Source organism: Phacochoerus africanus, chromosome 9 (assembly GCF_016906955.1).
Source record: "Phacochoerus africanus isolate WHEZ1 chromosome 9, ROS_Pafr_v1, whole genome shotgun sequence".
NCBI classification, from domain to species: Eukaryota; Metazoa; Chordata; class Mammalia; order Artiodactyla; family Suidae; genus Phacochoerus; species Phacochoerus africanus.
In genome coordinates this window covers 83,244,858-83,260,190 of record NC_062552.1, presented here as the reverse complement: position 1 = coordinate 83,260,190, position 15,333 = coordinate 83,244,858, and the positions used below count along the sequence as shown (strand labels likewise).

General features: G+C 45.9%; 2 protein-coding genes across 2 annotated transcripts in view; one reads left to right on the top strand and one right to left on the bottom strand.

Moving 5' to 3' along the window:
- RYR3 (ryanodine receptor 3) overlaps positions 1 to 8,170 on the top strand; it is a 570,648-nt gene extending 562,478 nt beyond the window's left edge. The window contains exons 99-103 of the mRNA XM_047794870.1: positions 738 to 894; positions 1,976 to 2,040; positions 2,488 to 2,588; positions 5,735 to 5,786; positions 7,200 to 8,170. Of these exons, the coding sequence (XP_047650826.1) occupies positions 738 to 894; positions 1,976 to 2,040; positions 2,488 to 2,588; positions 5,735 to 5,786; positions 7,200 to 7,295 (471 nt within the window). The 3' untranslated portion in view covers positions 7,296 to 8,170. The remainder of the gene's footprint in view (positions 1 to 737; positions 895 to 1,975; positions 2,041 to 2,487; positions 2,589 to 5,734; positions 5,787 to 7,199) is intronic.
- Positions 8,171 to 8,293: 123 nt separating this feature from the next.
- Positions 8,294 to 15,333, bottom strand: part of AVEN (apoptosis and caspase activation inhibitor) — a 182,699-nt gene continuing 175,659 nt past the window's right edge. Inside the window, exons 5-7 of the mRNA XM_047797533.1 lie at positions 12,931 to 13,026; positions 9,917 to 10,256; positions 8,294 to 8,801 (exon numbers count right to left, since the gene is read on the bottom strand). Of these exons, the coding sequence (XP_047653489.1) occupies positions 8,686 to 8,801; positions 9,917 to 10,256; positions 12,931 to 13,026 (552 nt within the window). The 3' untranslated portion in view covers positions 8,294 to 8,685. The remainder of the gene's footprint in view (positions 8,802 to 9,916; positions 10,257 to 12,930; positions 13,027 to 15,333) is intronic.

Here is a 15,333-nt window from a genome sequence, read left to right as displayed (position 1 = left end):
TGATGTACCAGCCATTAGACTGCCCCCACGCTCCCACCCTGAGCCTGTGGCAGCCTGTCCGGAGGAGATGGAGGGCAGCCTGCTCTGGGAGCCAGGGCCCAGGTGCCTGCTTGGGGCACAGGTGCAGCTCAGGAGGAGATGCTGCAGGGAGCCCTACCCTCCTGGGTGTGCAGAGGGTGCAGAAGTGGGTGAGGCCTTTCCTGGAGGTTGTGTCCAAAGACCAGGCTGGTGCTTTAAAATTGAATGAGGAAAAACACATATCTGGCATATGCCATCCTCCTCAGGGCCTAAAGTTCTTTTAACTTACATACACTTTCAGTGGATTCTCATGTGTGCGTCAAATAGTTTCAAACTGTTTTGTTTTTCTGGCTGTGAAGTTTCCAGGGCAGGGATTGAACTTGTGCTACAGCAGTAACCCGAGCCGCTGCAGTGCAAGTGCCAGATCCTTAACCCACTGTGCCATAGTGGAACTCCAGAAAACTGTTTTTAAAAGGAGCAAAGAATATCTTTTAAAGGCTACATGGAACAGTAGTCTTTCCATCTTTATAGACATCAAGCTAACCAGAGGGTGTAGAGGGCAGAACTAGCAGCATAAACATGTTATTGTGAAGAGTACCTTTCACCAGGCTCCGGGCTGTCACATTTTTTGTCTAATGACATGAACAATCTTGCCATCTCCATAAAAACAAATGAAACGCTTAGGTTTTACTTGAATCACCATTATTTCTCTTCTCTAGTGTTACCTGTTCCACATGTACGTGGGAGTGAGAGCGGGAGGTGGCATTGGTGATGAAATTGAAGACCCTGCTGGGGACCCATACGAAATGTACCGCATCGTCTTTGACATCACTTTCTTCTTCTTTGTCATTGTCATCCTGCTGGCCATCATCCAAGGTAGGCCTGCGCGTTGTGTTATATGCACGGGGCTCGGTCGATCTAGTTCTCTTTACCATTCTGCATCTGTGACTTAATCGTTTTATATAAAGGTGTTTGTGCATGTGCTCGTTAGTTCAAGGACAATTCTTTAGTGTCTACTATGCATAAAGCCAGAGATCCACACAGGCACTGTTACAAGACACTTGAGCGTCCTTACAGAAGACCCCTTCCTTCGTTGCCCAGTCGGAATTGGTTACTTCTCATTCTGCTTCCTAGATATCTCCTGTGGCCCATCAAACCCCACATCATCCTGATTCCTGCCCTTATCATGTTCCTCCCAGGCGGTGGGGTGGGGAAGGAGCATAAAGAGATGCTCTGAGAGCGGGACGTGGTTTTTTCTACTTTGAGGGGAGGGATACGAGTATTTTAGTCAATAGCTTGTCAGAAATAGAGAACGATGGTGATGAATTTAGTTTGCATCTTGCCAAGCTGAGGTACCTATGGGACAAGCAGGCTTTGCAGGCTAATAAGCAGTTATCTGTAATGGACCTTTCAAGAGACATGTCAGTAATGGAATAGGATAGAAATATTAATAAGGACACACAAAGCAAATATTAATGAATATGAAAATAAACCAAAGAAATGGGCTCCATTAGGGATGGTGGCGATGGTCAAAGATGTGGTGTAGAGACTTCCCAGAAAGAGAAGCAAAGGAACTGAGGAGGAACCCTGATTGATACACATCTGTGCCTTATGGGCTGGAAGAGGGCGAGCCTATAAGGAAGACTGAAAGGGGACTGCCAAGCAAATAGGACAAAGAAGAATGAGAAGAAAGTGAGCAGAGGAGGAGTGAAGAGTTAGCATCCAGTTTTGCAGAGGGATGGAGTGAGAGGAACAATGAGAAATGATTGGTCAGGATGCAGCATTTGATAACACAAGCATTTTTTCCTAATTTTGCTTTAATTGCATAGTTCAGTTTCCTAATTCACATTTTTATGAAACTAAGTGGCCTCTGCCATTCCCTCTATCATTCCCCTTCCCTGAACTCCTAAACAGATTATTGAAAGTGTTTTGTCAGCCTTCATATTTAAAATTTTAGGTCTCATTATTGATGCCTTTGGAGAGCTGAGAGACCAGCAGGAACAAGTACGAGAGGATATGGAGGTATGTTCTACCCCTCACGATCCAACAGTGGCTCACAGCAAATGGGTTTTTCAAGCAATAAGTTGTGCTATTACTTAAGGTCAGCCCTCAGCAAAACTGCCCTGGGAAAAATTACCACCCGAGTTTGTTTTCCATGCCTGCGCTCTTCTCTGTGCCTATCTCTAAGCTCTAAGCATTTCTCCTCTTCCACCCTCGAGCTCTGTCCCCTACCCCAGCCTCCACCTGCTACCCTGCCACCTCCACCATTCCCCGAGCTCAGGTGGAAGCACAAACACCCTCTGCTAGGTAGAAGCTGGGTATGTGACATGACGGAGGAAATGACTAACAGCCTGAAGCAGGAAAGAGAAATATTTTTCAGTGTCTCTCAATTCAAGCAGAGATCATCACCTTTTTCCACCTGCCTGTAAATGTCACGCCTACTCATGCCTTTACTGTTATTTTTCTTAGACGAAATGTTTCATCTGTGGGATTGGCAATGACTACTTTGACACGACCCCTCATGGTTTTGAAACACACACCTTACAAGAACACAACTTAGCCAACTACTTGTGAGTATTCTTGGTCAGCAGTGGTGGCGGGGCAGGGGGAGCAGGGAGTAAAATACAGTTATGTCATCCTCCTCCGTCTCTGGAAAACGCAGGCAACTAGGAGAGAACTTGTAGGAGTCGCCCTGAGCTGTATCTTGGTCTACATAACACTGCCTCTCCCGTTTTGATAGGTGGAGGTTGCTAACTATTTCTGCTCCAAGCAGATATCAGCCCCTCAACCTGAAATTAGATTCCATCCCTTCTCAAAGTCATATTAACTCATGAGGAGGTTTTGTGGGATTTTTTTTTTTTTTTTTGTCTGCTCCCACAGCAAAGGGAAGTTCCCAAGCGAGGGATTGAATCCAACCAACTGTGGCACTGCTGAATTCTTTAACCTACTGTGCTGGCTGGGGATCAAACCCACACCCCCACAGTGACTCAAGCCAAGGCAGTCAGATTCTCAAACCACTGCACCACAGCGGGCCCTCTGTGAGCAGGTGTTTTTGTGTGTGTGTTTTAATGTGTTTTCATATTGTTCTATCCCAACACCCTGAGGTCTGGCGCCTGGTAGGCAAATAATATTTCACTCAAGAATAAAATTTTCAGGAGTTCTGGTTGTGGTTCAGCGGTAACAAACCTGACTAGTATCCATAAGGACATGGGTTCGGTCCTTGGCCCCATCCAGTAGGTTGAGGATCAGGCGTTGCCCTGAGCTGTAGTGTAGGTCACAGATGCAGCTCGCATCCTGCATTGCTGTGGCGGAGGCTGGCGGCTACAGCTCTGATTCAACCCCTAGCCTGGGAACCTCCATGTGCCACGGGTGCGGCAACAACAACAAAAATTTCAGAGCCTATTGTGTACCCTGGACTGCTTAGGAAACTTATAAGCTAGAGAATTTGTAAGGAGTTTAAAGCACCTGACAATTCAGATTCTATAAGTGATCATCATTTTCAAGAAAACCAACTGCCAAGCTCTGCTCCCTAACCTGGCCCTTCCCCTGTGTGTCTGCATTTTATTGTTTGGAAAATCCTAATCTTTCTTTAGGGTGGAATAGACCTCACCTTTGAGAAAGGTGTTTACTGTCAAAAAGAACTAGCAACAATATGTCTTTTTGCTGGAATGAGGTTTTTAGAAGACAAAAACACAGGTTTAAAAATAACTTCAGCCTACCCTTCCTCAAGTCCTGAGCCTTCATTGTTGCTAATTCTGATTAAGAGTTTGCATATTCCTGGAGGAGATCAGGATGGATGTCCTAGAAAAGGTGAACCTGTGGCTAAAGTGAGGTCCAATGGAAGAGAAGAGTAAAAAGGGGATGCTTCTATTCACAATAGCCAAGACATGGAAACAACCCAAATGTCCATCGACAGATGATTGGATTCGGAAGATGTGGTATATATACACAATGGAATACTACTCAGCCATAAAAAAGAATGACATAATGCCATTTGCAGCAACATGGATGGAGCTAGAGAATCTCATACTGAGTGAAATGAGCCAGAAAGACAAAGACAAATACCATATGATATCACTTATAACTGGAATCTAATATCCAGCACAAATGAACATCTCCTTAGAAAAGAAAATCATGGACTTGGAGAAGAGACTTGTGGCTGCCTGATGGGAGGGGGAGGGAGTGGGAGGGATCGGGAGCTTGGGCTTATCAGACACAACTTAGAATAGATTTACAAGGAGATCCTGCTGAATAGCATTGAGAACTTTGTCTAGATACTCATGTTGCAACAGAAGAAAGGCTGGGGGAAAAATGTAATTGTAATGTATACATGTAAGGATAACCTGACCCCCTTGCTGTACAGTGGGAAAATTAAAAAAAAAAAGGGGTTCCTTTGGTGTAGGGGTCGGGACCCCTTCTGCATCTTCCCATGTTACACTGTAACATAACTGTCTACTTTCTGGCTCTAGCAGCAAGCTTGAGGGGAGAGGACCGCTCTTACTCGTGTTTGAAACACTACCCCTGCCCAATGGTGCTGTCAAATAAATGTGCTGGGAAAGCAGTAATGTCCTACATGATAGATATTGGCCATGCCTCCTTTCTTAGTCTGATAAAAGAAAAGGGAGGAAGGAAGCTAATATATTTATTGCCTGTTCTGTGGGCCACAATCAAACTTAAACCTAAGAGTACCCTTCGAGGGAGTTCCCATTGTGCCTCAGCGGGTTATGAACCCAACTGATACCCATGAGGATGCAGTTTCGATCCCTGGCCTTCCTCAGTGAGTTAAGGATCCGGCATTGCCACAAACTGCGGTGTGGGTTGCAGATGTGGTTCGGATTTGATGTTGCTGTGGCTATAGTGTAGACTGGCAGCTGCAATGCCAATTCGACCCCTAGGCCAGGAACTTCCATATGACACAGGTGTGGCCCTAAAAAGCAAAAAAAAAAAAAAAAAAAACAACAAAAAAACCCCCAACCCTGCCAGAACTCAAAATCTGGGCCACCTCAGAAGGATTATAGATTTGCTTTCTCTTCCTTCCACCAGCCTGACTCCTTTTCCTAAAGGACACCAGGCTGGTTCCTTTGGAAACTGTCTCTGAGGTCGTGTAATGCAAGTCAAGAGGTTACCTCCAGCTCCGGGGATCCCTGTGTTGTAGACAGACGCAAACCTTAGACACAGCATGATTAGAGCAAGTGAAATGGCACTGGCTTTTCTCAGTTGTCTGTCCTCAAAATAAACTATGCTTCTGGAAGAATTAGGGCAAATGACAGAGATTACCTACTTTTTACTTTTGTGTGATGTTATCTTGGAGACACATGTATAAATTTAATCCTACAGTCTTACATCTACAAGATGAAAAATTGGCCTACTAAAAATTACATGGTAAGAGTTTGGGTTACCATTTTGTTCAGGATTTTTTAAAAAAAAAACATTAAAATGGTAGCCAGAATACTTCCTTATAAGTGATCTTAGCTCCAGGTTTGAATATAGTCAAAAGGACTTCTCACGGAAAGGCTAATTTTGAGATTAACCTATATTATTATTATTAGAAAATGGTTATGTGTCATTAGGCCACATTTCCCCACCTCTGAAAGGTGCAATTGTCGGTATGATACTAAACAGCATACGCAATCAGCTCTCCAGTTCACTTGATGACGTGAACTTTGGTTTCCTAAATAAAGTATCTAATATTGTCTGTGCTCTCCCCTTGTTCCAGGTTCTTCCTGATGTATTTGATTAATAAAGATGAAACAGAGCACACAGGCCAGGTAAGAAATATCTTTAGGAATCATACCCCTTGGAGTTCCCATCGTGGCTCAGTGGTAATGAACCCAACTAGTACCCATGAGGACAGGGTTAGATTTCCGGCCTTGCTCAGTGGGTTAAGGATGCGGCGTTGCCATGAGCTGCCGTGTCAGTCACCAACACAGCTTGGATCTGGCACTGCTGTGAGCTGTGGTGTAGGCCGGCAGCTGCAGCTCTGATTCAACCCCTAGTTTGGGAACCTCCATATGCCATGGGTGTGGCCCTAAAAAGACAAAAAAGAAAATCATACCCTTTCCTAGTCGAGCCTCAGTAGAGCGTAGGGTATCTGAGAGAAAACCCTCCTTGTGTCTTGAGTGCATTTCCCCACTGCTTTCTCCATTGTCCCATCCCTTTGTGACCCAAGCCCAAATTCTAACACAACTCCAATCTATTCCAAAGGGCACACCCCACCTCCCATGTTATCCTTCCCAGCAAACACTGATGTTTTCTAAACCCTTACGGTTGCTGCTTCAGAATAGACTAGCTGGAGTTGGGGAGAACGTCACAAGGAGACAATGAGAAGCCGAGTGGGTGGCTCTGACAAAGAGCAGGTGCGTCAGGATAAAATGGTGCGAGAGAGACAGCATAAGAAAGATAACGACCTCCTGTGTGGGTGACACGGAATGCGGAGGTGTGGGGGTGACAGTGAAAGTATGTGTCAAAGGGATTATGTGCCTAAGTATGAAAAAGAAATGTAAGGATAGAGAACAGGGGAGGAGAAGGTAGGTTAGCAAAGATGCAGACGTCACTGGATTTGTGGGAAGACTTCACAGCTCAGACACTTGAGACAGAGATGGTTGGTGTCCAGACCTGGCCTTGGCTCTGCAGGCATCTGTCTCAGGGAGAACTCAATAGGCCTTCCTGTGTGTTCTTCTGCTGTCTGCCATAAAGTCAGCCTACTGCTAAATCTCAAGTATTTTTAGTGGCAGTTATTGAGTTGGTTTCACTGTGGGATTTTTGTTTGGGGGGGATACAACATGAGGAGATGGGAGAAATGACTTCTTATCCCCAAAACATCCTGGGCTGGGCCTCATGTGAATCCACATCAAAAGTCCTAAAGGGAGATGGAGAGAGTAGAAACAAACTGTGATTTAACTTACTGTAGCTTGGAGTTCCCGTCGTGGCTCAGCGGAAGCGTATCCAACCAGCATCCATGAGGACACAGTTTCAATCCCTGGCCTCACTTAGTGAGTTAAGGATCTGGCGTTGCCGTGAGCTGTGGTGTAGGTCACAGACACAGCTCAGATCTGGTGTGGCTATGGTGTAGACCGGCAGCTGCAGCTCTGATTAGACCCCTAGTCTGGGAACCTCCATGGGCCTCAGCTGTGGCTCTAAAAAGACACAAAAAAAACAACCCTCTGCTCCTTTTATTCCAGGAATCTTATGTCTGGAAGATGTACCAGGAAAGGTGTTGGGATTTCTTCCCAGCTGGTGACTGCTTCCGGAAACAGTACGAAGATCAGCTTGGATAAATGATATGAATGAAAGAAGCCGCCACCATGCTGGACCCTCAGCTTCCAGTGAAATAAAATCCCCCTCTTAGAAGTTCTGCACACACATTTAAAAAGTGCTGTTTCCTAAATGCCTCCCTTACAAGAAAGTGTGTGTCAAAACCCTGTGATGTTTTGGAATTGATTTGGCTTTTTGTGCCTAATGGAGGTACACTGTGGGAGATAACTTGTTACAAGAAAAAAAGGCAAAGCACCAAGGAAGCTCTAGCTGAATGCCGTCATGTTTTTCAGTTCAAACTAAGTCATTGGGATGGCAGCACTGAGGGAAGGGCTAGAGGAGCAGGATGTTTTGAATGCAAATAATACCTGGAATTTTAAACACCTGAATGCCATGATATGCTGCTATCCCACTCGTGTCTCCTGGTCTGAGCTACAAAAAAATCATCTTAACTGCAGCCTAATTTTTCCCATGGTACTTGCTAGTGAATGTATCCAGAATCAGCTTGAAAAACTTTAAGCAGTTAAAGAAATAGAAACAAAAACCACCACTTTGTCGACTCTGAAACATCGATTAAGTGCCTTAAAAACCTCTTTAGATATAGCTATGCAAGTTTTTTATGTTTATGTTCAAGATGGACTATTCATTAATTAGTTGTGTTGATCTTCTGTCTTTATGAAACTGCACTTGAAGGTTATTCATATAATTGTTTTCAGTAACAGCTTGTCAACTGCTGTTATTAGGAGAAAAGTACTGTACTGAAAATTCAGAAAAATCTCAATCTTATGCCAAACTGAGTAATGCTTTATGGTCCCTTGTAAGTAGTGGAGCTGCTATGTTTAGGTGAATCTCCTTAAATAAAATGAAGTGCCCACTGCAATAAAGTAATACACACCAATCCGTGCTCTGTCCTCTTGTCATGCACCATCTTCTGGACGATTTACCACCACCCTGAGACTGCTGGGAAAAGGGACAGGAGACAAACAGCCCAAGGCTTCCCCCACAAGAAAGAAAAAAAATCCACAGACCAGCGTTTTGTTTATTTTGACCAAATGCATGCCTGGTTGCTTGTCGCTCTACTCTTCAGCAGCACCTGCGATGCTGTCAGCAATGAAAGGCAGAGACAGGAAACAAGGGCCGTAGTATCGCCTGCCCTTAAGAAATCTAGTCAATTACTAAGCCAGAGAACAAGGGCAGCAAGCCTCTTAGATGTCTTGTTTCGGAGGTTGTTGAACGTGGAGGAAGGCATCTACTGTGCTAAGCGTGATGGCCACACAGGCTCAGGCCAAGCTTGTAAACTGGCTAATCTTCAAGGACAGCCTTGGGCCCACCTGCCCTTACAAGGTAACCAGATTTGGCTTCAGGCACTTTTCAGTTTCTTTCTGTCTCTTCTACTTGTTTCTTGGGTTGTTATTAGGCAATCATGCTGTCTAACCAGTCTTCAAGCTCTTCCTCGGTAACATTTTTTGATGTACGGGGTTGCTCAGATTCTACCTTCTTTTCTTCCAACACAGACGGCTGTGCCGGATCTAAGAAAATAAAAACAGCATTAAGGACTTCACCTTAGTCCCAAAATTGAGGGTTAATCTTCTCTGGGCTTTGACCCCTGCCATAAATCTGCCCTCATTATTACTTTGTTCATGATAAGGGAAACACTCGGTTCTTGTTCCTACTCCCCAAGAAGATCCAATAATATTTACACAAATTAACAAAGGGGGTTGAGATTTGCTCTTCTATTTATTTGGATGCTGAATTTGACAGCTGACTAGTTTTTTTTTTTGTGGGTTTTTTTTTTGTCTTTTGTCTTTTTTGTTGTTGTTGTTGCTATTTCTTGGGCCGCTCCCGCGGCATATGGAGGTTCCCAGGCTAGGGGGTTGAATCGGAGCTGTAGCCACCGGCCTACCAGAGCCACAGCAACGCGGGATCCGAGCCGCATCTGCAACCTACACCACAGCTCACGGCAACGCCGGATTGTTAACCCACTGAGCAAGGGCAGGGACCGAACCCGAAACCTCATGGTTCCTAGTCAGATTCGTTAACCACTGCGCCACGACGGGAACTCCTGGTTTTTTTTTGTTTGTTTGTTTGTTTTTTTAAGACCAATAGTTCAGTTTCCTTTTTATGATTGTAGCAATCTTGAAAAGCCATTAAAGGGTCCTGAACTCAGTGTACAGACAGGCTGGTCGCTAGGCCTCTCCCTTATCAGATGGGCCACCATCTCACAGCACATGCACAAGTGAGGTAGTGTTCCTTGTTTAAAGAAAAAAAAAATCGATAACAGCAAGAAGCCCTCAGAGCTGGTCAACAGGCGTGTTCAGACAGTCGATTCAAAGCTCTGCTGGTGCACAGCTGAGGCCATGGGTATCTAAATGCCTTTTTATAGCACGAGTTCAATTTGCAGCCCTGGGTTTAAGATTGCCATCAGGCAGGTAGCGGCTTCAGAAGTCCAGTCTATTGAGTGAGAGTGATGTTGTCAGAAAGGTCAGCTCAGGGGGAAGGGGAGGGGTGAGCTCAGAAATGGATGTCCACGGACCAGGCCAGATCGATGGCAGACACCGGTGGCCATGTGTGGGGATGTGACGGAGGGGAGGCTACTCTCACGAAAACACCAGAGTCAAGATGAGGAATGAAAGGGAAGCCATACCTTTTTCTTCTTGGGCCACCTGGCCCCCTTTCTCGGACTCCAGGTCCCATGACGTCTGGTCTGATGAGATGTCACCTTTTACAGGTGCATCTAAATTAAGCAGCAGATCTAGTTCTTCTTCCAAAAGATCTGCTGAGTGCAGTGGGGAAGCGGGCTTCTGAGGGCCCGGTCCTGGGCTGTCTTTACCCGGATACCTGGGGCAGCCAGCAGTGGCAGCTTTCAGCTCAGAGATGGACCCCTTTCCTCCAGGCCCCAGGGGCCCCTTTAACTGCATCCCTAGTCCCTTGGCCTCATCATTTCTCTTTGGTTTCACCTGAGGAAGCTCTAAAGGGAGGGTGGTCTGAAAGGAAAGCACAATAACAGTTTAAAATGTGAGTCCTGCCATATCTGCTTGACATAAACAAAACTAAGGAAGCCATCAGGCTTTGTGGGGTTGGAAGCTCACCAAAGGTCTCTGTCCAGGGCCTGCCCCAGCACCCCTCCTTCCTGATGATCTTCCCACTGGGCCCACCCCAGCTAGGAGCTGAAATCGAAAGAGCCGTGTGTCCCTGTCACGGGCCTGAGGTAATGTATACTGAAGCCTGAAGGTGAGGCACGCATTGGTAGAAGCCACCGAGAGGGAATTAGCAAGTCAGATCTATTCACTCTATTGAAACGCACACATATATAAGGTGAAGGACAAATTGACCAAGAAGAATGACTGCAGCAGCTTGGGTCACTGTGGAGGCCTGGGTTCAATCCCCAGCCAGACACAGGGGGTTAAAGGATCTGACTTTGCCACAGCTTTGGCTTGGATTCAGTCCCTGGCCTGGAGAATTTCCATGTGCTGTGAGTGCGGCCATAAAATTAGAAAGACTCATATGTACACTTTTCCGCGTGTTATAATTTAATAAAGTTAAAAACTCCCCAGGTGACTAATGTAAAGGAAGGCTGAGAGCCACAGTTGAGGGAGGCCTGAGCTGACTATTCTGGCATCAGTGGGAAGGTTCTGAAGATTTAGCTGCTCTTGGAGGCACTATCTCCTTCTTTGCACGTTTAAGCATCCTGAGCAGATCCAGTTTGCTAATGACTCCTCTGGACAGTATGGTTTTGCACAAACTTAAATACTCATCTGGCAGTTGTCAGCATGCAGGGCAAAGCTGGGATGTGGGCCCATGTTCTAATCCTGCGATCCCTCAGTTGGTCTGGGTTGGGTGTCTGGCATGGTTTGTCTGTTAACTCCCCCAGGTGATTCTCAGGTGCACACACAGCTGAGAATAACTGCCCTACATCATGGGGTTGGGGGGTGGATTTCAAAACTATTTAGCTGGGTTTTCAAAGTTACTGCAATTTAAATCTTTCCTCTAAGGCCCGCCACTGACACAACATCCTTCACTTGCAAATGCTCACGTCACTTCTGTTTCTCTCCAGAGTCCTGGGGCCCCCGTCCCCATCACCTTCATCTCGATGTTCCTCTGATGGGTTCTGTGAACCATTCCTCATTCTGTAGGACCAAACCAGGTATGGCAAACTTTGACCATCTCTGGACACCCAGAGGAAAAGGAGCACTTGCCCAGTCACAAAGACAACCCCAAACATTCCTAAAGAAGCCCCAGGGTGATTCCCAATCATGGGGAACGAAATCCTCTCTACATCCCTGCCCTGCCCCTGAGTGTCCTCCAGCCCTGAATTCTACTTGCTGCCATAGATTTGAGATGAGTAAGTGCTGTAGAAACACAATCAGCTGGGTAACCAAGTCACAGTTATGCTCAAGCTTAGCATCACAGTCAGCCATTCTGGTTGCTCGGATGGCATTTAAAATTAGTACTGGCCAAGGTTTCACTTTCTTAAAAACCCCCAATCAAGCTGCCATTCAATTTCAGAGCTCCTTATGGTACAGCCTTCAGGCCCCTCCTCTCTCAGCCAGTTCAAGGGCTCCTCTCTTGGCTCCCTTACCCTGATGTCTCCCAAGTTTATATTTATAGCCTTAATTCTGAGGTATAAATTTCTATATCCAGTTGACTAATACTCCCGGTTCTATTAGATATCAGTATTCCGATATCTCAGAAACACGAACGCATAAAATCCAAACCTTGCCCTTCCTGATACTACCTACCACTGGGGTGAACAAGCTGGAGGGCCAAGAATAATCCTTTGCTTGCCTCTTTGCCATGTCCAGTATTTCAATTTCACCAAGGCCTGTTAGTTTTAGTTTGTTGTACACCCCTTGGTAGATTCTAAATCTCTGCCATCTCTACCATCATTACCGTGTCCCCAGTACAGTATTACTCACCTGAACTGGGCAACAGCCTCCTAATTTGCCTCCCCTCATCCACTCTATTCTCGCATGGGCAGGTGTTTACAGATTTGCCCATAAACACCTCCAGTAAAGTCCTCTCTCCATTCTGCAGCCAGAATATTCTGTTGTTGTTGTTATTATTAGCACAGTTGTTGATGCAGATTAGCTGGGTCATCCTTCTTTAAATCCCAACTCACATGTTCTTATACTTTGGATTGCAGCTCATCTGTCACGTGGTCAGGAAAGTCATTTGAAATCCCACCGAGATAGATCAGGTTCACTATTAACACATTCTCAGAGTACACAGTACTTCGTCTCAGGACTTATCAAAATTTGATAATGTGATGAATATCCATCTTTCCCAATAGATTCAACTCCCCTAAGGCAGGAACCATGTCTGTCTACTCACTGCTATCACCTGAGTGCCTAACCCAGAGCCTGGCTCATAAACATTTTGAGTACAATATGAGCCAGACTCTATACTTTCGACATTTCATTCAATTCCGTTTCATTAGATCTTTTAAAATGTTTCAAATATAAAATGAAAAAAAAAAAAAAACCTTGAAAAAGTATTTCATCCTCCCTCAAAACTTTATGAAATTCTACCTGATACAAAACCTTCAACTTTATGAAAGAATAACCTGAGTCTAAGACATCCTGCAGGGGGATATTTTTCATTCTTTTTCTTTTCCTGCCCTCATCCACACCAGCTTCAGAATGCTGTCAGGGTTTTTACCTGGACCAATTCAGCAGCAACATTGAGTCGGAGGGAGAGAGGCAGTTCTTGAAGGGCTCGAACCAGTGACTCACAGTCCACATAAAATGCTGAATTCTGTATTAAAAAAAAAAATAGAGACTGATCCATCGAGATGATTACCTATGGCCTTTGAGAAATAAAAGAGCACAAAATGATAGGAAGTAACTAAATAAAGCATCCATGACTTTCAGCTGGGAGTAATCAGATCATAAATCACACTCAATATGGTTATGATTGTCTGTCATCTCTGCATGAAAATAAGCAAACCCAAGACCATCTTCTTCAGCCACAGCTCAGGCGGTCAGGGCAGCCGCCGGGTAGTGATCACTTTGCATCGACCCTGCATGGTCACCTGGAAACCATGGACACTCTTGGAATTAGGGTAAAAATTCAAAGCCTGTAAAGGAATCTGATTGGACATCTCCCCCAAATCCAGATGGCTGGGCTGCAGGAGGGCAGGGAAAAGGGACTAGGAAGTGAGACAGGGTTGCCAGGCAGAGCCAAAGGAACCCGTGCGATATACGTTCTTCTAACCAGAAAGCAGAGGATGGAAGCTGACCCCCCTGCCAGCAGGACTCTGTGTGAGGCCAACACTAAAACTCCCTTTGATGCCCTTCTCACTCACAGAGGCGAAGTCCTATCTAGGCAATGGCCTCACAAACTGAGGGTACTGAGACAACACCCCAGATGACTATGTGACAGCTGCTTCTAGGTGTCCTGGCCACCCAAGAGAAGGACACAACTAACAGGCAGGTACAGTGACCACATTAGAGGCAGACACCACCAACCACCTCATCAAGCAAGGACTGTCACAGGCCCAGGAAGGACCGTGTCTTAGGCTACAGTCACTGACTTTGAGTTAGAGAAGAAGAGCCAGGGGTCATATGGTCTAATCTTGATTCCACTGTACGGATGTTCTGGGTCAGGAGGTTTCCTATGACTGGAGGTGGGGCATCACCCTAGTGCTCTCAGGGTGAGCCCCCACACTAAATCCAGGCCCACTTGAAGCCCTGAGCCCCACGACAGAGGTTCACACAGATCAAAAGAAACAACAGAGCTTTTCGGTGGACCCCCTGAAAATTTCTGTAGGTGGCTAGCTCTAAGCCAAGCAACGTTGGCAGCCTTGTGGCAGGAATGATGTGGTCCCTTGCCCTGCAAAAAAAGGAACTTACATCTAAAAAAATATACAGCATTTTTAGGAAACAGGATAGAATATAACAAAGCCCAACAAGAGAGTGTGAAATTCTGTCCCTGAGCAGGCCTTGCTTCAGTCCTGCCCTCAGTACATCAAGTACCTAATCAAGGCCAGCATGGCCAGTCTCTGCTTCAAAGTTTGGAAAAACTCTCTCAAACCATCAGAAAGGTGGGCTCCCCAACACCTGGGTAAGTCCCCACATCACAAACTGGCAATCTCACCCTTCCCACTGCCAAGGTATCTGCAAAGTCACCCAGATAGACCCCCTGCTTTCAGCCTATGAAAGAGCAAGAACATTCCCTCAGGGAGGCCTGCTAACTACTCACCCCCTGCTGCCTCTGCTCTGTGGAGAAGGACCCGTGAGATGTGCTGGGGTCTGGCTAGAGGTGCCCAAACTTCCACCCCTGTTTTGCATCATGTGTGATGTGGTTAAAAGTGTACCGTGAACAATGAAAAGTCTGAGATCCAAGGAACGGCCCATATGTGCTTTTGGGCCCAGTCCTGAGTGACGGATCTTTAGCCACTGCAGTGTCCCCTTTCCCCAAGTCTCTAATCGCCATCCCATCCAAGCTCAGCTGACAGGGCATTGTTCCTACAGGCCCTCGAAACACTTCAGCCCAGCACAGTGATTTTTCCTGCCTCCTTGCAGGAGTCCCATAGCCTCAAACCTGCCATTAAATGCCTCTGTGTAAGAAGACTTTCCCTTTTCTGTCACTGGTTTGTCCCCTAAAGGGCTAACACAGAAGACCTTAGCCAGAAAGTGGGCTGAGGTGGGAGTTCCCGTCGTGGCTCAGTGGTAAAGAACCTAACTAGTATCCATGAGGATGCAGGTTCAATCCCTGGCCTCGCTCAGTGAGTTAAGGATCTGGCGTCGCCATGAGCTGTGGTGTAGGTCACAGATACGCCTTGGATCCCACATTGCAGTGAGCTGTATGTAGGTCGCAGACGTGGCTCAAATCCCGAGTTGCTATGGCTGTGGTGTAGTTTGGCAGCTACAGCTTCCGTTCAACCTCTAGCCCGGGAACTTCCATATGCCTTGGGTGTGGCCCTAAAAAGACAGACAACAGACAGACATAAAAATAAAGTGGGCTGAAGTGAATAGTAATAGTAAAGTGTGAATTTTAAAACAGGCTGTGAACGAGCTCTTCTGCTACGTGTTATAGAAGAACGGCTGGGTCATCTCTGCC